This window comes from Macaca mulatta, chromosome 4, assembly GCF_049350105.2.
Source record: "Macaca mulatta isolate MMU2019108-1 chromosome 4, T2T-MMU8v2.0, whole genome shotgun sequence".
In the NCBI taxonomy this organism is placed as follows: Eukaryota; Metazoa; Chordata; class Mammalia; order Primates; family Cercopithecidae; genus Macaca; species Macaca mulatta.
In genome coordinates this window covers 40,963,760-40,986,174 of record NC_133409.1, presented here as the reverse complement: position 1 = coordinate 40,986,174, position 22,415 = coordinate 40,963,760, and the positions used below count along the sequence as shown (strand labels likewise).

At 35.0% G+C, this 22,415-nt stretch overlaps 1 protein-coding gene across 1 annotated transcript in view; it reads right to left on the bottom strand.

The window, feature by feature from the left end:
- Positions 1 to 22,099, bottom strand: part of PDE7B (phosphodiesterase 7B) — a 333,398-nt gene extending 311,299 nt beyond the window's left edge. Inside the window, exon 1 of the mRNA XM_015137382.3 lies at positions 21,751 to 22,099. Within this exon, the coding sequence (XP_014992868.1) occupies positions 21,751 to 21,771 (21 nt within the window). The 5' untranslated portion in view covers positions 21,772 to 22,099. The remainder of the gene's footprint in view (positions 1 to 21,750) is intronic.
- Between the last annotated feature and the right edge of the window lie 316 nt (positions 22,100 to 22,415).

Sequence of the window (22,415 nt, the reverse complement as noted above, 5' to 3'; positions counted from 1 at the left end):
TTTATGTTGCTATTGCAATCAAAATGAAGATAAAAACAATGACCTCCAAAATTAATCAATCATATATGCCTACCTCATATATTCAGTAAATTCTACTATTGTCTCCAAGCACCCATTATTTTCCAGAATTCGTAAAACTACCAGAACTACATCATACTATATTGAAGATCTATGTAAAAGATAATTCAATAATCCTTCAAAAACAATTTAGCCAAAACCTCCAGAATGAAACTACTCACAAGACACTGTATTATTTCAGTGAATAAATTTTTGTGAATATTTGTGGACTCAAATATTGAGTTTGCAAAACCTGGAAACTTGAAGATATTGGGAAGGCATCTTTACCCCCCTCATAGATGTTTGTGTCTGCATGTCATCTTGTGTTTGTGAATGGTTTAGAAATTCAGGTGTGTTTTTGACAGGAGAAATTTAGAAATTTGTGGTAGAGAAGAGTGAAGGGAGTTAAACAACAATTGTCACTTATTGACAGATCACTAGATTTGTTTTGCTCTCAGCTCACTCACCCAGCTTCAAAATCAGTAACTTCACTGTATGGAGTGATGGTACACATGGACCGTCCATGCACACAAAAATTATTCTGTTACATAGAACACTTTCTATTTATAGAATGAAGTATACACTGAGAAAAATCATGCCTAAGTTCAAGATAATTTTAATCTGCTGATTATGAAGTTTTTAAAAACAGAACATAAGAGAAAGATTTGGATGTGAAGAAATGAGAAATAAAGCACATTCACTCCTTCACACACACTCACTACTATATAAATGAGCAGTATTAAATAAGGTTATGTTTTCCAAAGTTCACATGTACACTGAATGCATTTTATTATATATTAACTTATCAAAAAGCTGATTAAGTGGGCAGAAAAGTAAATTTTCAGGTGAAATTTCCATAATAGACTTCAGTTAATGTGTCTACATAGTCCTTGATAGTCTTTATCCAACAGACTCACTTCAAACATAGAATGAGTTTGCCTTGTGAGACTTTGTTAGGTGGGGAGGGTCCACAATGTTGGGTTTTCTTCTGTGTGGTCTTGAAGCAAAGAGCATTAATCAGACAGTATAAAAAGGAAATACTGATTTCTAACCAATTTTTAATATACTATAAACACTTGCATTTGACATACTGCATTCTTTGGAGAAGCTATACAAACTGCAAGGCCCAAATACATTTTTTCTGTATTTTTTTTTTTTGCAGTATCTTATGTGAAATCGAAAATATTTTTAAAAAGACAATTGCAGTGTTAGTGTATTGTGGATGATACTCTACAAGAAAAGTGTGAGTAATGTTGGGAAGTCATTGATAAAATTATGAAAATCTTAAACAGGAATTCTCCCTGCTTAGTACACCGAATGATGCTATGAGAATAAGTAACAGTTTATAATGAAATTCTAGATTGCTTTCTGGAGGCAAATTACCAGGATGCTACTGGCTATATTTGCATAAGATAACTTGCTAAAGCAACTGAACTCTTTGCTGCAAGCACCAAGCCTTTAAAAAGACTGGAATTAGATCATTTTTGACAACTCACTGAGGCATCTGTTAGGAAAAATTGGAAGAGCTAGTGAGAAACTAGGTGACCTCATCACAATGTTATGAATAAAATTTCTCCCGCATTGCTTGAATTAGTTGTTTTCTTTTAAATCTCATTTAAATCTCATTTCTGTTATTATTGTTCCACATTATTAAAGTTCTGCTATTCACAGTTTCCTAAGAATCATTAATTAAAATGAAAAACCAAGAGATGATATGAGGCTACAAGGCAACAATAATAAACAATAGTTAATAGTTACTTAGATCTTTCCACCATCCACACGGTCACACAAGAATGTGTATAGTATACGTATGTGTGTGTGTGTGTGTGTGTGTGTGTGTGTGTGTATACATCTACCCTTACGACAACATTGAAAGTGATTATTGTAGCCAATATAAAATGAAAGAAAACTGAGGCATGGAACAGTTAGTGACTTCCTTCAGGCCATAGCACAGGTAGCTGTCAAAGCTGAGAGTAGATTTCCAGTTTCCTGTCTTTTCCCAGAATTCTTTTTCTCAATTCAACATTTATGTTTTCTACAGTCATTGACTACTTTACCCATGTGAGTAACTGGCCACAGAAGTGCCTTCCCTAGCTCCTCCCACCCCACCCAATAGGCAACTCTCTGTCCTTGCTTTGCTGAGCCCAAATAAGAGGAGAAGAAAATGTATTTCTGGTATCTTAAGGAATCTAAGCAAATATTTCTGTAAGCCCTGTTGTTCTGCTGTTTGGGATCTATGTGGTCTTTGTACTTTGATTTCACATCCTTGTGGATTACACAGGCTTTTGTGGGCTGACCGGGAATCAAATGATAATGAATAGTGTAGTGTTCATGGAAATATTCTTTTTCAGTTCTAATCATCTTTGTAAATTGGAGATGCCCATATCTTCATGTAAAGGAAAATATATAATAATGACACAATTTAAAACAATTGATCTATCTTTAGGGGCCACATATAACTATGATTGCACTAAAAACAACTCAGAGTAAATAGAGAGCAGCAGATTCTTACCACAGCTGCTTTGTGCTACTCTCAAGTATATGTGGAAAATTCCTGTCATCAGGGTCCAAGCTGGAAGCCTCAGCCCCTTACCAGTAAGAATGTCTAAAGAGACTTTCGTGTCTACAGAAGCTTCTGTAGCATGAGCTCTTCGGGCAGGGCTCCAATAATATAGGCAGCACTATGGGAAAACCAGATGTGGATGCATTTGAATCATTTCCTGCTCCTCCTCCTTTCCCAACCTCCCCATGCTTCTGGGAGTCTTTATTCTCCACCCTTTTCCTCTTTACATTGTCTTCCTAGGTGAGCTCATCCGGTTCCAAGGCTTTAAATAGCACATATATTGATAAATTTAAATTCAGATTTGATCTCTCTTCTGAGCTCCAGACTCTTCATCTTTGTTTCACTGACAGGCATCTCAAGCTGAATGTGTCCTAAACACAACTCTTATTTCCTGCATCTCCCTCCTCCAAACTGATCCTCCCTCAATCTTCCCTAGTTCAGTGAATGGTACCATCTAATGATGTGGGCCAAAAATCTCAATTGTTCTCAAATTTAGTTTATTTAGGTGATATGTACTTGTGAAATGTACACACAAGTGTACATATCACCTAAATGTACACAAGTACACATCACCTAAATAAACTAAACAGGCATAGTACTTAATACTGAACTCAGTTCTAAGCCTGTGTGCACAAACAAACACACACACACATTTAATCCTATGGCAATCCTCTAAGGTAGGCACTATGAGCACCCTCCTCCAGTTTTACCAATGCAGAAACTGAGAAGAGGCTATTTGACCAAGGTTACAAAGCTGATAGGGGGCAGAGCCAGAACATGCCACCAAGGAGCCCAGCTCCAGAATCTGGAATCACAGCATTGTGTATTGCTGCCTCTTCTTTTCATCCAATCCACCATTTGGTCCTATATTCCTATAGTAAATAGCCAAATCTGAACACTGTCCACCACTCTACTGTTTCAGCTTACTCCAAGCCATCGTCATCTCCCATCTTGCCTACAACACCCATCAGCTGCTTATGATGTCGTCCCTAGCCTAGACTGACAACCCATTCTCCACACTGGAGTCAGAGTGCTCCTTTTAAAGCATGAATCAGTTGGTCTCTCCTCCCTGTCTATATGGTTTCAGTGGCTTCTCATTTACTGTGATAAGAGTACAATTTCCACCATGCCCTGTGATGATCCACATGCCCTGTGCCTCACCTTTCCATGCCTGCTCATCTCCTTCCATCCCATCACCTCATTTTGCTCCAAAAGCACTGGCCTTTCTGTCTTTCAGACATCAAAATGTGTTTTCTTCTCAGGACTTCACTCTTGCTCTCTCCTCTGCTGGAATCACTCTTCTTCCAGGTTTGGCTGTCTCTTTCTCAATCATTTCAGCAGAGAAAAGACTTCACTGGGCTCTCCAGCTATGCAGCCAAGTCTTCACAGCCAGCAACCTGTTGTTTCGTTACTCTGTCTTACTTTCTTCACAGATTTAGCAATCTCTGAAATTAACTGTCACATCTACTAGTCTATGTGGTAATTATCAGTCATCTCTCACTATAATGCAAGCTTCATGGGGATGACAACTTTGTTTTTTCTGCTTATTTCCAGTCCCTAGACCATACTAGGGCCCCAAGTAACTGATGGTTGAATGAATAAATCTAGGCTCTCTCACTTAAAAGTACTGACATTATGCTAATTAAGTAATGAGAGTCTGAGTTTGTTCACCAAGATGGGGACAATTTTATCCATATATTAGAGATTTTCTGAGATTATTTGAGAGATTTAAGCAGGAATCAGAATTTTTCTCAAGACTTCATAAACATACTATTCAGCAATAGTATATGTACTAAATCTATATATACTTAGACTAAAATTTGGGGCTGATTAATAGTTTGTCACATGTGCAAATATTTAGATAGTTTCACACCATCAAAAGAAGTCTATATCCACCCCAATCCGAAGATCTAAGGAAACTACTTATAATTTTAGATTATATTAATTAAATGACTAACATTATATACCAGTCATCTGGTTTTATACCCTCTTATGTATACAAGTATACATACACACACATGACTGAGCCATATGAAATTGCTGATATTTACTGTTTGGGCCAAAAAATGATTTCAATGGCTTGACATAATATATGTATATTTATACATACGCATAAGTACACAGCCTTCAGCAGTAGGAAACACAGAATCATGTGATGATTTATCTGAGACTCTCATAGTGAAAAGAGAATTGAGTCAGTGTACTTAAGTTTTGGACATACTAAACAAGACAATGTAAAATATTGTGCCTAAAATTCAATTTCAGTTAAGCAGGTATAAGAATTCACTTTTAGGCACCATCAGAACTGTGTTCAGTACACGGTTCTGATGGTACCTGTACACTATGGGAAAATTTAGAGGAGCCCCACCTAATTCAAATTCTATATGTTCTTGGCAGCACTTACAATTAATATTCTTTTAAGATTATTTCCCCAAGGCTGAGCGTGGTGGCTCACACCTGTAATCTCAGCACTTTTGGGAGGCCGAGGCGGGTGGATCATCTGAGATCAGAAGTTAGAGACCAGCCTGGCCAATATGGCAAAATCCCGTCTCTACTAAAAATACAAAAATTAGCTGGGCATGGTGGCGCACGCCTGTAGTCTCAGCTACTTAGGATGCTGAGGCAGGAGAATCACTTGAACTCGGGTGGTGGAGTTTGCAGTGAGCTGAGACAGTGCCACTGCACCCCAGCCAGCCTGGGCGACAGAGTGAGACTCCATCTCGATAAATAAATAAATAAATAAATAAATAAATAAATAAATAAAGTTAATCTCCTCTATTGATGTTTCCATCTTTGTCCTGATAAAACATAGGCACTGGAGTGGGGGTGGTGGTGATAGTAAAAATACTTAACCATTAGCTTGACCAGAGTGAATGACTGGCGTGGCCATGCTGGCATTTACCTGTGGAACAATAGCCCAAGACAAGGACAAAAACTCGGAGAACCCTCTGCTATGTAGAATTTGAAACTCATCTCGGTAGTGCCAAAGAACTTATCCTAGCCTGAAAATCCAATTAGAAAAAAAAAAGCTATGTTGTGAGACCTCTTTGGAGATAAATGACATAATTTGGGGTTCACTTCATAGTTAGAAAATAAATGTCATCTTGCTTACTCAAGATTATATCAGTAACCTAAATGCAGGTCACAATTATCAGACTTATAAATTGTTTTTTGTAATTCAACACATAAAATGAGCTTTGAAAAATTTATTTGTGGATTCCTTAAGTTACCTTTTTGCATTACTTTAAAGAAGAAACACTGTAAATGTTAGCTGTATTAAAGAGAACAAGTCATACACCTTCTCACAGAATTTGAGAAAGTAGCAATAAAAAACTGTATCTTAGCTGTTATCTACTTCTGCAGCTCCAGTTTGTAAAAACTCTATTATTACTTTAAAATATGTCAAAGTTAAAAATATTTTCTCAGTTAAAAAAATTCATGGAGTAACACATTAAAATGTATTAGTCCCTCGGCTTAAATATGAAGTCACTTTTCCTTAGCTTCTACTGTTACCTGTAAGGTATAATATTACCAATGGAGAAGAGTAACATTTCACAAAACTTACCATTTAAGAGGGAAACAATGCACACTGGGGCCTACTGGAGGGCAGAGGGTGGGAGGAGGGAGAGGATCAGGAAAATAACTAATGGGTACTAGGCATAATACTTGGGTAATGAAATAATCTGTACAGCAAATCCCCATGACACACGTTTCCCTACATAACAAACCTGCACATCCTGCACATGTACCCCTGAACTTAAAAGTTAAAAAAAATTTTTTAAACCTTACCATGTATTAACATGTTTTCAATTTAATGTTTTAGCATACATTTAGTAACATACATTAAAGTTGTTGAACACTGATTCTCTTAAAACTATTAATTTTCTAATTTCTGTTTTGAAAAGGAACAGAAATACTGCATAATGTTACAAAAACTAGAAATATATATCTTTTTATACAGAAAATTTGTCCTATTGAAAAAGTTATAGCAAACACAGTTTTAAAACTGTTTACTCTTTCTCTTCTACACATATATACTTTCAAGTTACTTGTAAATTGCTCATAAATTATTAATGATTGGACTCTAGGCTAAGGACTTAGCATATTTTACACTTATTAGCTGTAACTTCAAGCTCACCTGTGCTCAAAAAAGCGCCCACACAGGAAAAACCTGCATAAAGTATTAGGAAAACACAAGCACCCAAGAAAAGCTGACAAACCGCCAGAGGCAACAGATAAATACGGAACACCAAAGACTTAGTTTTACATAACTAGACCAGAATTCTACTGTAGCATAGCTAAGCTTACTCTAGGGTTTACATTATTTGCAATCATCTAAATAATTTATCTGCTATTTCCACAGGACATGGCTAGTGTACTAGAAATAATCTTTTATGTGTTTACAACACGTATGCACTATCATTTTCATTCTGAGACATTAGCTTGTATAGAACTGTAAACTGTGAAACAATTTAGATAATGAAGAAAGTTGCTATGAGCTAATTTTAGCTAATTTATATCAGTGACTATACAAGAAAACACTAACTTCTACGCACGAAAGCCATAAATCAGGAGCTCAATAATGTATTTTGCCAGATATATTTGATGGAAAATGTGAGGTACTGATGAAAGGCAGAGTCTATAACAAGTAGTTCTTTGACCTAAGATCTCCCTAGCCTATTAGCAACCTCAGAATGATGCTTTGTTAAAGTACTACTGGCAAGTAACAATTGCAAAATAAGCTTATTACTCTGATGAGATTGTAATGCTTTTGTAAAGAAATGTTTGCATAATATTATAATGGCCACAATGAAATATGGAAGGTGAACATATTATTATTTACTTTGTTCATGATTTTGATAAATACTTCTCATTTTAAAATGTATTTCTTAATTGTACAAAAGGGTAGGTGAGTACATGTAGAAATGGGTACAAATAAAACACACATTTTTAATGAATATATTAAAAAATTCTAAACAATTTTAAATAGAGACTGAGGTGAATGGTGGTGGTGAGAGGAAGAGGAAGATTGTCACTTTTCATTTTATGCCCTTCTGAACAGCTGGAATTTTCTAATTATGTGTGTTCTACTTTTGTTTTTTAAAGTTAATGATTAAAATAAAGCTGCTAAATAGAAAATAAGATACAATTTGTTTCAAATACAAGATAAAATACAACAAAGTGATAAAAATTTTTGAATATTTACTTCTAGTCCATATTGGAGTATTTTAATACTGTAAGTGTTTTCCTCACTATGCACTGCTCACTACTCCTCACTACCCTTACTCTCTTTCCATATCTTTCAGAGAAAACAATAATAGATAAAAATGAATAGCTGCAGACTTCTTATTAAGTGCCAACCACTGTTTTAAGCACCTCATATATATTCATTCAAAGTGAAATCAGATTAAGACAGATTGTTATTACCACTGGTAACTGCTGAAGCAAATGTAGATCCTATCTAGAGAGATAACATCATACTAGGCCTCAAGTAATTTCTCCGTCTGTCTCTCTCCACACACACACACACACACACACACACACACACACACACAATGCCTAGTGCTTCATCAAAAATAACCAGGTATATGAAAACCAGCCAATTTGATTCAACCAGCAGCAGCAGCAGCAGCAGCCAATAGCTATAAACACTCAAGAAATCAAAATAAAAGTGACAAAAGTTTTAAAATGATTTGCAGAATATGTTTAAGGATACGAGAGACAAGATTGAGAATTTTGACAGAAAGCTAGAAATGACCAGAAATCCCTAAAAATTTTAAAACTGAAAAATACCATAACTTAAGAAATTCTACTATGGGATAAATGACAGATTAGATACAGATGAAGAAAAACTTAGGGAAATAAAAATATTGGTCTAAAGAAAATCTTCAAAATGAAGAACAAAGAGATTGAAGGTAAGTAATGGGAGTAGAAACATTCAAAACTCGAACATACATGTAACTGGAGTCCCATTAAGAAAGGCTAGAGAGAATGGGGCAGAAGCAATATTGAAAGACATAATTAATGAGAATTTTCCAAAATTGTTGAAAAATATCAAGACATGCATTTAAGAAACCATACAAGCCCTAATTGGGATAAATGCAAAGAAAACCATACCTAAGTAATCATATGGCAAAACAAGAAATCAAACATGAAAATAGAGTGCTACAGAGGCAAAGGGCAGATTGCGTTTAAAAGACTATTTTCTGACTTATCAACAGAAACAATAAAAGTGATAAGACAATACAATAATATTTTAAAGTAAGGAAGGGGGGATTGCAATCTATGATTTTATTACCAACGAAAGTGCACATCAGAAATAAAGGTAAAATAAAGCCATTTCATACAAAATGAAAATCTAAACAAAATCATCACTGCACTAAAAGAAATCCTATATGTGACCTCAGAGATGCAGGAAGGAATGAAGAAGATGTGTAATTGTAAGAAACCATAATAATATATAATTATTCAAAGATTTACATTATATAAAGTTAAATACCTAACAGTAGCATATAATTTAGGAGGTAAAAAGCAGCTAAGACATTCCAAAGTTCTCAAATTTGCTGCAAAGGAATAAAAGTACTAATATGCATTCTGCTGGTATTAGGTCATAGATGCATCCTGTAACCGCAATAGTCACCAGTAAAACAATGTAAAATAATGTAAAAATAACAAGCTAAAGCTAATGGAAAGGGGGCAGTGCAATTACAAAGATACTTAATTCGTAATTAGGAAAGTAAGGAGAGAAAAAGAAACATAGAACAAGAAGAATAAATAAATTGTACACAGTATGTCAGCATATTTGAACCCAAATATATCACTGCTTCCATTAATTATAAATGGATTAAATACTCAGTGAAAACGCAAATATAGTCAGACTGAATGATATCAGATTGAATGATAAAAGAAAATTTACTTATTCGCTGCTTGTGAAGAGACACACCTAAAACATAAACATATAGAAAATGTAAAACTAAAAGAATAAAAAATCATAAGCCATGCAACTGCTAAGCAATGGAAAGCTAGTTTTACAGATTTTAGTATCAGCCCAAGGAGAACTGAAGGCAAAAAAAAATTGAAGGGATGTTTTATTATGGTAAAATTTCAGTTCACCAGGAAGTTACAACAGTTCTAAATTTGTTTATAGGGAATTCTCAACCTTTTTTCCATTATCATCCTGCTCCCTTATGGAGCCATTTTAGATATTTCTTTTCCTCATCGCACTCCCCCTAGTCAAGGAAATTTTAATGCCAAATTGACTGAATATCTATTTATATACTGAACCTTTTTAGGAGGTCACAAACTATTATGATGTCTAAGAGTTTTTTGGCTCCCCAAGAACCAAGTATTTATTGCCCCTACTGTGAAGGCAGGATATAACAGCACAGTATCAAAATACTAGTTTAAATTTTATAAAATTGCTGATATTCAACCTTGAGCTAAAAAATGGCAATTTTACATTGTTCAATATGATATATAAGCAAATGATGGCAAAATAAAGGAAAATAATTCTCAATCATGAAGTTTTTTAATATACCTTTTTCGGTAATTAATAGAAGCAAAGAAAATCAACAAAGATACAAAAGATTTCAATGATACGATGAATAAATCTTCTAATTGACATCTATAGAGCACTATACCTAACAATTGCAGAATACATTTATTTGAAGCACATGTAATACATTTAGAAAAGTTGACTATATATTCGGTTATACATTCAAGATTCAAAAAATTCAAAGATCTTAATGGTATACAGTATGACTTGTAAGCACAGTAGAATTATACTAGGAAACAAAGACAAAAAGAGAACTAGAACATCCCAATTTGTTTGCAAATTAATAAATGTACTTCTAAATAATTTATGGGTTAAAAACAAATTATAGTGGAAATTGTCTTGAATTAACTGCTAATAGAGACACTAAATTTTAAAACCTAGAGGAGACAGCTGAAACTGTGAAAAATAAATTTCCTTCTTTAAATGTATGTATTCAAAAAGAAGTAATCAACAACAAATCCATGAGAAATTACTAAAACTGAAAATGAAAATAGAAAATCTGAATAACCCATAAAAATAAATGGAATTAAAAGTGTAACTAAAAAGTTGCCCACAGATATTCAGACCCAGATGGACTTATGTGCAATTTCTGTCAAATATTTGAGGAAAAAAAATAAACTTACAAAACTCTCCCAGAACATTTTTACAAGGGTAATATTTCCTAACTAATTTAATAAAGCCAATGGAACCTTGATAAGGTCATAACCAGAAAGAATAATTTTAGGTTAATGGTTTTCATCAACATAGTTTCAAAATCCTAAAAATTATTAGCAATTCAGAAACAGAGTAATCAGTGATTTTCAAAACGAGCATAATATATCATGACCAAGTTAGATTTAGTCTAGGATTTCAGTTTGATTTGAAATTATAAAATCACCTACTATAAACAGAATAAAAGGAAAAATCATATGACAATATTTTAAAGAACATTTAATAAGTTAAATGCTTAGCAAACTAGGAATGAAAGGAAACTTTCAAATGTTATAGAAAATATCAAACTTAGTGGTAGAATGTTGAAAGCTTTCTTTCTGAGACTGGAAACAAGATAATGTTGTCACAATTACCCCTTCAACAATACACTGAAAATCCTATCCAGTACAATAAAACAAGTTATCAGTATTAAAAAGGAAAATCGGTGACCACCAATATTCTTGGATGCTCTGATTAGCTCTATGGAAAAGCAAAATAATCTATAGATAGCGTATTGGAATTTGTGAGTTTTGCAAGATTGCTGATAACTAATTGATATACAAGAGTTGATTGTTTTTCTATGTATCAGTAACAAAAAGTTAAAAATAGAAATTGAAGAGATGCCAGTTGGAATACCATCAAAATACTAAGTGCCTAGTAAGATATTTAGCAAGGAATGTGTAAAATGACCGTAAAGCTAGCCAGAAGATATTACTGACAGAAATTAACAAACACCTAAATAAATAGAAGGATACATTATGTTTATGAATTGGAAGACTCAGAAAAGATGCCAGTCTTCCCAAATTGGTCTATATCCCAACAGTGTTTTGTTTTAGGGAAGAATCTTAAGTTAATTCTAAAATTTTTATGAAAATGTAAAGAATCAAAAATGATAAAAACAATCTTGAGAAGAATAAAACAGGGAAAAATATTTGTAACATATATAACAATCAAAGGTATCAAATATGTATACAATATATATATAAGTATGTATAATATCCTATAAATATACAAAATAACTTGATCAGAGACTTGACAAAAAAGGTATTTACATGGCCAATATACATGTGAAAATGTGCTCAAACTGTTAGTAATCAGGGAAGTGAAAATGAAAACCAAGGTAAGTTACCAGTGAGGAAGTAGAGTAACTGAACATATATTGTTGGTGGGGGCGTAAATTATTTTAGCCACTTTGAGCAATTTTGAAATTTTTACTAAATTTGGACATAAACATTCCCTGTGGCCCAGCGACTTTATTCCTAGGTATAACCTCAACAGATATACCTGTACATGTGCACCAAAAGACAGGCCTATGAATACTCAGGCCAGCATTATTCATAATGTTAAAAACTGGATACAATTAAAATGTTTTCTACAGTAGAATGGTAAATACTGTGTATTCAGATAATTAAACATCATGCAACAATGAAAATGAACAAAATACAATGATAGGCAACAACCTATCTAGTCTTCAGATAGAATACTGAATGAAAGAATGGAAGAGGCATGACGGGTTTCCTCAGGTGCCAAACATGTAATAATGTTCTATTTCTTGACTCTCTTGACTTCTATGTAGGGGTTCAATGGTGCATAATTATATGTTAGATAATTTTCTGTTATGTGTGCTATAGTTTAATTCAGAAAGTAAAAAAAAAGATTTTTAAACAAGATTTCTCTTAAATGTTTAAAGCACCAGCAACACTGTAAACAAAATAATTATAATTCCATGAAATAATTTCTAAAACTTGAAAGCAAATAATACCAGTTGATACACTAACATGAAGTTTTACTCTTTCATACTCTGTTCTAAGCCTGTTCAAAGCATTGTACAAATAAAAAGTCACTCCATTCTCTCAAGAATCTTGCGAAGCAGATATTAGAAACACCTGAATCTAGCAAATAAGTAGAGCGAGGCCTAGAGAGATTAAGTAACTTCTTCATGGTCACAGAGCTAATAAATGAACCATACTGAATGTCACCAAATTATGGCTCTGCTGATCAATGCACTCTCCTGCCTCTCAGAGCAAAATTCTGAAGTTTAAAGTATCAGATTAATCCACTGTGACTGCATTTAAAATGAAATAATGCTGTTTTTCTATATATTTGAACTTCATTTCTAAAAATATAGTGGGTAGATTAACATTTTCAAAACAGATATTTTTATGTTTTGTGTATTTTAAAACGTTTCCTAACTCATTCTTAGAATGATTAAGGATGGATTTTAAGCATATAAAAACAATTAAAAACTGTCAGCAAAAAGCTGAGGTTGAATTTCAACTATTAGCTGCAATCTATCTGAGTCTCAATTTCCTTGCCTTTAAAGTGGGCATAACAAATCCCCATCTAACAGAAATGTTCTAGAGAGTTACAGGACATTTGTATTATGAACTGAGTAACTACTTACATAGGAAAGCCAGAAATTTTGGAACCTAAAGGTTTAAATTTACATTTTAGATACCTGAAATCTAAAAATGTTAAATAACTTGCCAACAGTATCATTCCTAGCATCTGGAACTTGAACTCAGGGCATTAAGTTACAAGTTCAATGCTCCTTGAAAAAAATTGAAACCTCATTTTTTTTTTCCTGCCTTTCCTTTTCTCCTTTCACACAAAATAAGCAAATTGAATTTTAAATTATTACTCATTATTGCCATTTAATCCAATAGATGTATTGATTATTTGGTTTCTAAAGACTTACATTAAAGGAGACAATATATTTTAAATAGGCTATATTCAATGTTTTGATTTTTTTTTTATTACTACTACATACAAAGTTTTTATATGCATTTTGTCAAGTTTAAGAAGGGCCTTTCTCATGCACCCACACATGGGCACTTGGGGCAACACATTCAATGAAAAAGAGAACAATATTTCTCAATTATTTTATGTAAACGCTATTGAACTATATTTCTAATACTTAGTGATTTTTAATAATTAAAAGGGATTTATAGGGAAAAGTTTAGAATGTTAGTTTTTGTCATTCCAAACTGCTATCACACAAATTCCTGTTTTATGTTTGTTCCTTTTGTATTATTTTAACTTAAAAATTATTTTTTACTCCAAATACGATAATGAAGATCTAGAAAAGCAGAAAATAAAACCTACTAAATATGGAAAATGAGCAATACCTACATTTTTCCAAATGAAGCTAAAAACCCAATTGAAATTAGGTTTTTGTTTAATTGGAAAAGCATGAACACTCATCTTAAGGACATGGAAACACACTATATTTCTATCACATCGAAAATAACTTTTTTCTTAGATTTAATGACCTTTTCTAAATTGAGGCATTCTTTAGACCTCTGTACTACTGAAGCATCTCCATTTACAAGAATGCTTTCTACACTTTTGTGAATGACTGAGTTCTTTCATCTGACTGGACCCAGCTGGCAAGTGGCATAATGAGAAAGGGAAATGAAGGTCTTTCTTTTTTTCTCTCCTGGAAAACCAAGAAATGTATAAATCATATCCAAACAGAAGAAGCATTAGTTGCTTGCATAACTTCACAAGCTGTACATCTTAATATAATGTTTTCTACTGTTTTATGAGTAACGGATATTATAGTATAATTTTACTTTAAAAGTCTATGATGTGTGATTTCCTCAAATACTATTTGAATAAATACAAATTTTGCATGTATAGTTAATAGGAAAAATTAAACTGAACTGACCAATTCTAAAACAAAACTTAGCCAAGATGTTCAAACTAGTAAAATATGTATGGCAAAATATGTTTATTCAGTTTATGGAGAAAGATCTCAAATAATTGGGCATGTAACAGACCAAATTTTCTTAGACCCAGATCTAAGCTTGAACTTTGAGCTTGACCAAGCCCCTCATTTCATACATGAGAAAGCTGGTGCCCAGAGGGCTGATTGGCCCAAAGTTACTCAAACAAGAGTGATAGGGCTCCCTATCTTCTGGCTTCCAGGGTTCTTACTTCCAGGGAATTCTCTGCTCCCTAGCCACGTCAAAGGCACATGGGAGAAATTTAGTAAGGGTCAAAGGAAGAAATTAATGAAGAAATTTTAAGCAAAACAGAACTCAGGCTGGACGTGGTGGCTTACGCCTGTAATACCAGCACTTTGGGAGGCCAAGGCGGGTGGATCACTTGAGGTCAGGAGTTCGAGACCAGCCTGGCCAACATGGTGAAATCCCATCTCTACTAAAAATACAAAAATTAGCCAGGTGTGGTGGTGCATGCCTGTAATCCCAGCTACTTGGGAGGGTGAGGCAGGAGAATCGCTTGAATCTGGGAGGTGGAGGTTGCAGTGAGCCGAGGTCATGCCACTTCACTCCACCCTGGGCAACAGAGCGGAACTCTGTCTCAAAAACAAACAAACAAAAAGCAATTAAATTAAATAAAACGAATAACATAAAATAAAATAGAACTCTTTCTTCCTTTACCTTCTGATTTTTCTAGTCACTTTAAAATATCACATGATAAATAAATGTCAGCAACTTTTTCCCATTATAAATGTAATACATTTATAGAGGGGAAAGTTGAACAATTTTAAAGTATATACAAGAAAAGTAAGCCTTGTTCCTATCCCATACTCCAAGTTCTCTTTCCAGAGGCATTGTTTGTTAAGTTTTTAATTTGAATTTCCAGAAATTTTTAATAAGTATACATGAATGTATCTATGTATTTATACAACTGTTAATGTAGCTTCCCCCCTCCACTTAATACATCTGAAAAATCATTCCAGATTTTTGCATGTAGAGGTACTTCATTCTTTTAAATGACTATATGGTATTCTATTGTATGATTTTACAATAATTTTTCAGTAATTCACCTATTATTAGGCTCAAGTTGTTTCTGATATTGTTTAGGTTGTAAACAACGCAAAAATAAACAATTCTTTATGTTCTTAGACAAGGATTTGCTAAAGTCAAAGAGAATGTAAAACATTGACCGTTTGGTACCTTCAGGTATCAAGTTTTGACCAACCCAGGCATATGGTAGCCTCCCCATGTCTATGCCTGGACCTATGGAAACATACTCCTCACACCAGACTAGTCCTGGACCCCACCCCTATGCCAGAGCAAAAGAAGATTCTTAGAGATTAAATATATTTAAGTCATGTATAAACTTCATTTTTGAACAGAATCCTTTTTTGTGCATGTCTAAAGCAGTGGGGATAATTTTCATCTTGTAGAAAGGATATTTTATATGCTTCCTATTTGTACGTGAATTATGACTATGTAGACCACAGAAGGTATTAATAAGAAAAAAATCTGAGCAGGAAATTTAATGAAAAACTATATGAATTCACCAACCACTAGGAAAAAAAAGTAAATATTACTCCAAATTTTACACAAGAAAAACTCAAAACCTCATTACCAATCTATTTTTGCCTTCTTTCCCTAACAGATTCAAGAAAGAAAGAAAGAGAAAGAGAGAGAGGAAAGGAGGGAGAATGAAAAGGAAGGAAGGAAGGAAGGAAGGAAGGAAGGAAAGAAGGAAGGAAGGAAGGAAGGAAGGAAGGAAGGAAGGAAGGAGGGAGGGAGGGAGGGAGGGAGGGAGGGAGGGGAGGGAAGGGAGGGAGGGAGGGAAAGGAGGGAGGGGAGGGAGGGAGGAAAAGGAGCAAGAGAGGGCAGAAGGAAATTGAAATTGAAGAGATGCCAGTTGGAATACCATCAAAGTACTAAGTGCCTAGTAAGATGTCTAGCAAGGAATGTGTAAAATGACCGTAAAGCTAGCCAGAAGATATTACTGACAGAAATCAACAAACACCTAAATAAATAGAAGGATACATTATGTTTATGAATTGGAAGACTCAGAAAAGATGCCAGTCTTCCCAAATTGATCTATATCCCAACAGTGTTTTATTTTAGGGAAGAATCTTAAGTTAATTCTAAAATTTTTACAAAAATTTTAGGGGAGGGAGGGAGGAAGGAAGGAAAAGGAGCAAGAGAGAGCAGAAGGAAAGAAAGAAGAGAGGGAGAGCAGAAAGGAAGGAACTTTAAATGCATGACAAAGTTTCTTTACTGGTATATTGATTGTGGCCATTATTTTCATACTTCTGTACTTTATACATATAAATACGTAAAGCATTCATGAAAGGATTTAAGGTTTTAAAATGTTGGGATATTTATACTGTAGTATTAAGAATTATATATTGCTTAATAGATTTCTGTGTGTTTTCTGTTATGTTGTTTTTAGGTTTATCCAAATCTACAAAATCAGCTCCCTATTCTCCATGCTTGAGATGTTAAATGTAAACTTCACTCAGAGGAGACACCAGCTAGAACACTCTGAGCCACACAGAATTCCAGAAATGTCTCACTTACGGTGATTGAATTGCATCACGTCTTATCACTAGCTAAGCGGCAGCAACCCTGTACCAGCGGGGCAAGGTCTCAGAGCAGATACTCAATGGACAATCAATTCACCAAAAATTTCTTCTGAAGATTCCCTCAACTTAGTTATCAACAGGTTTTCATTTATTCTCTAAAGAAATCAGAATTAGAGTTGAGAAGATATTAAGTGAAGTAATATAGAAAATCCAGGACAGTGATTGGCATTTAGGAAAAAGACGTTTGTCTTCTAACACTAAAGTTCCTAGCTACAATTTTCACAAAGCATGCCTCTTTGCTTTATCTACAAGTGTCACAGTCACAGAGGGGTACATCAACCTGATACAAGAGAAATGGAGCAGAGAGAGGGGACTGTCTCAGGCGAGTGATAGTCTTTCTGGGGAGAAATTCTCAAACCCAAGTCCTTGTTTTGTTTTTGCTTTTCCTTGGCAATAAGATTATCTTGGAGGTAAAATTGTGTAAATGTGGACAACCGAGTAAAGGCAAACTACAGAGAGACGTAGTGGAAATAAGGAATGGGAGAGGTGGAAAAATAAAAGTAAACACATGCTAATGATTCAGTGTTAATTTTGTCAGGTCAAATCATAGAATTTGGAAAGAAAAAGGGCATCCAACAGCCTTGTTTTAAAGATGAGGAAACTGGGGCTCTGGAGTTGAAGAAATGTGTCTTCACTCCCATAAGTAATCTCGAAGTTCCAAGCCACCATGAGACTTTTCCTAACACTGAGGGAATTTCCTGCCATGTTGACACCACATTGCGCCAGTGTTCAAGACCATCACAGCTATGAACCTTGCTGGCTTGTTTCGAATGCCTGCTGGGACCTCGGCTGCCCATAGTGCTCTCTAAAGACTCCAGCTTTCTATAACTCCTATGGTTTTAAGCTCAAGGAATGATGTAGACGATGCCAATGCACAGATTTGATTTACCAACTCAGGCCTGTACAGCAGCTGAATCAACCTATGGGAAACTTTGGCTCTCTTTAACATTCTAAGTTTTAAGAACACCATTGCAAATACATGATTTCCAAAATAATAACAATGTACTTAATTAATCACATTATAGATCATATAAAAATAAATACCTAAATAGAAATACAATTTACCTTTTTCTTAAATTCCAAATTGCATAGAGCTGCCTACTCTGCAGTTTTCCATCACTGTCTCTCTCTCAAACTTCTCCTTTTGTTCTTTCATTTCTCTGTACAGACTCCAGTCATTTGTTTAAATATTCATACTCAACCAGAATACGCTTCCTAACGTGGGAATCATTGCTTATTCACAGGCACAGCCCTTGACATCCTGGAAACATGTAGTAACGATTTTTGAAATAAAGGTTTGACACTTCTACATTTACATGTAAATGGAGTTTAAAAATTCTAGGTTGAGAGTAAGAATACTATAAACATTCTGATCTAAAACGGGTGTTAGACATAACCCAGCACAACCAGTCGCTCTTACAGGTGAGGAGACTGAGCTCAAGAGTGAGCTAGGGGCTCAGAGTCACCCAGCTCGTTAGAGCCTGAATGTACCACCTTGGTTCACTACCTCTGTTCACTGCCCTTTCTAGTGCACTTCATGAAATCACTCTCTAAGTACAGATCAACTCATTTAGATCCTTACATGATTCTTGAGAAAGTAGAAAGTATACATGCCTTGACCACACACAAGAACTTTGACATATTTCACTCTCTGTATTCAAATTTCTAACAATGTCTGGTACAAATAGGTATTCAGTCAGTTTGGGTTTCTACATCCCTTTTCCCCTTCTCTTCTTCAAATTTGCATGTAAACCATGTTAAAGACTGCTAATATACAGTAGCACCATCTCATGAGTCAAAGTGGGGATACCTAGAGCCACTGAGGATGTTTGTAGAAGCCAGTGGTGCTGAGCCCACGGCTATTCTCCTGTGGACAATGGAAGTGCTCCCCAAAGGACAATCTTAGGGGAAATGGGGCTGCCACCGTGAGGAGGTGTAAATAGAGATTAGAGATGGTCTTTGTGCTGCGAGAGGGACCTGACATTTCCAAATACCAAGTCCTGTCTTCCTCAGCCAAATACACCCTCTAGAACACAGACACCTACTTCGCTGTAGATTTTTGCGGGGGAGACAGAGCTGAATCCATAAGATAGTGGATTATTTAGATAAGAATTTCTTTATATAGAGTTTCCAATCAATTATATATCCCAATGATGTGAGGCAAACTACTTAGATTCCCTCTTAGCTTCTACATTTAGATGTTTCAAAGTCTATTCTGATCCTTAAATTTGACACTTCTCTTTAATACAAACAAAGCCCTTTTAGTATTCCTTGGGATTAGCTTACCACTTAATCAATTCCTTCCAACACTATCTCCTGTGAGTCAACAAACAGCTTCCTCCTGTGATTTGGGCCTGGCTAACAGCAAGTTAGACTTCAGAAGAATAATTACTAGGCAGAGGCATTTTCCAGGTGGTACAGTCCCCCTTTGAGGAAACTTGGTCATTTTACTTTTGCATTTAAGATGTCCTTTGGCTGAAACTAAAGTGTCAGTGTCTGAAATGTCCTTCCCTGTATCATTGACTTGATTTTTAGATTATATTTTAGGCTGGACTGACACCAAAAGTGCTTTTTAAAAACACTTGAAAAAACCAAAATTATTTAAATAATTTATAGTACATGAAAGGTAGTAAATTCTAGGCAAACATTTTAACTAGGTTTTCATGGAGAACTGACAGTGAGTAGCTTTGTGCTGAACAATGTGTAAGGCATTAAAAGATGCACTAGTGTAATTATTTTCCCTAAATTAATGCCTGTCCCTGACACATCTTAGACTTTTCCACCCTTGCCCTAAATCACTTAATTAAAAAAAAAAAAAAAAACATTTCTCCCAGCTAATTTGCTGACAGTCACCACTGATTTTGTCACATGTTGTTCAAGAGAGTGAGTACATTCTGAAATCAGACAGCTTACAGTGTCAGGTAAAAATTCTTACAAAACAGATACAGTTTTTGGAGTTGCAACTAGTTAACTGTGGATTTCTACTTGAGACAAAAAGTGACTTCATTTTATTGGAGAAAATGTCAATCAAGACGTAACTACTGACACCCGTCTTTGTTTCACCAGCCAGTAATAAAAGATAAAGCAGAGGAAATGGAGGAGCTGCAGTTATGCGTTTGCAACACACAAAGTCCTTGTTTTCCCACTAGGCGCTGCAGAAAAGCAATTGTCCATTCACGGCACATCCTCTGCATTTCAGAGCTAATATTTTTGCAGTTCTTAACTTGGTACATTACAGTCTTATGCAGTTAATTTTTTTAACCCTTTGAAATACAGCTCTTGTTTGAGATCGTGCTTAATATTACTGCTGACATGACCCAGTTTTAAAGCTTTCAGGTTCTCAATGTTGAGAATAGAAACTTTAAGAAAATCAGTTAGAAATTTTGGAACAGGGTTATGATTTCAAATAATCCCATCTTATTCGCTATTGCATAACTTTGAGAAGGGTAATAAGGAAATCCATGGTAACCATATATTACTTAAATTGCTGTTACACAAACAGACTCTTTGGATAGGAATGATTTTTAGCAGGGATCCCCCTTAACACATAATAATGTGCCATTGAAAACAACATTAGCCCTGTGTTGAATTGCCAAGCTTCCTGCAGCACTTAGTGTGTTTACTATACACGAATGCATATGCCTGCCTCTGGTGCAAAAAGGTTTACTCTTATTGCAATAGTCACTCTGGCTAGAGCACATGAAGAACAGAATTTTTAAATGGTTAATTAGTCCCCAGGCTCAATCACTTAAGCCCCTAATTGAATATGACTCCATTTTCAACTATTGTAGGAAAAGATAATTAGCAAATTTGCAGTGGTAATAAAGAAGTTTTACTTTCCTTTATAAATAATAGTATCTAAATTTCTGGTCATATAACTTAGTATTTGCATCTCTCCTGGACTTCTGAATCCAAAACATTTTTTTGAAAAATGCAACAAGGTGATGAAGAATTTTTTTTCAGAATTCATTTTTTGGACATCTTCTATTGATTTTTTTCTACCTTCAGTCTCACGATCAGTTTCTTCCCTTCTTGTCACTAATTTCTTCATCTTGAAGTCTGCTATCAACCAACATGAAAAACTCAAGAAAAAAACTAATTTCCTGCTTCCCTGTTCTGCAAACCTTACCAATCCCTTTACCAGCATTTTCCTATCCTGTCCCACCAAAAATCAAAATTACCCAACTCCAAGATTTATGTTGGAGAAAAAATAATGCTTTTTTTTTTTTTTTTTTTTTAAAGACCACCTCAGTGTGGGCTCAAAGTGCAGTGAAAATGCCGGAGTCTCATTACACTGGTTGGAATGAAACCCTGTTGCCCTTAAACGGTTAATTCAGGGTAAGTGATAATGTTTAGTCAGTTCGCCTAGAAAAAGGAAGGAAATTCAAAAGCTGGTTGCTGTAGTAACAATCACAGACAAAAAATATATATATGTACAGGTTCATTTTAAATAAAAATCCTGCCATCTCTCTGTGACTCTATTCTCTCGAGAAAACTGAGCTTGCCGCTTAAATTTGTTGTACATACCTCAACCATTAAACAAGACATTTAACCATAGTGGCAGTTCTGTGACCTTTGAAAGCCGTGAAATCTCTGAGCGGTGCTGCTTGTTCATGAAGACTTGTGCTGCAGAATCCAGCAACTTCATCCAGGATTAGGAATATAATTAAGTAAAAAAAAAAAAAAAAAAAGAAAGAAAAAAAAGAAAAAGAAAAAAAGGAAAAAAAAGGAAAGGAATAAAGATACACAAAAGCACACAAGGAGATCGAGAAAGAGGGAAGGTAGAAAGAGAGACTCTCCCTGGGTGAGTAACACCACTTTTCTCCTAGACAAGTGCTGGGACAGAGCCGAGTCTGCTGCAGTACCCAGACCAACTGACTGGCTGGGTGAGCAGCCGCCGGCCTGCTAGGCTGGGAGGTGCTGTCAGTTGCCACAGGCAAGGAAAAGCAGAGACCAATCGGCTTCAACTCTGGCAGCTTACTGGAGTGGAGCCTTTTCTGTTTATGTTTCCTCATTTCAAGAGTGACGTCAAAGGGTTTAGTTTTTCCTCTGCATGTGCTATTAATTTGAAAGTACTGTACTATGGGAAGAATGTGTGTGTGCCTGTGGTCAGCCTGGGCACCCCACTCTCAGGAGAGCCCAAGAAACATTTTCTATATTCAGGAATACATTTAAAGAATTTAAAATACCTT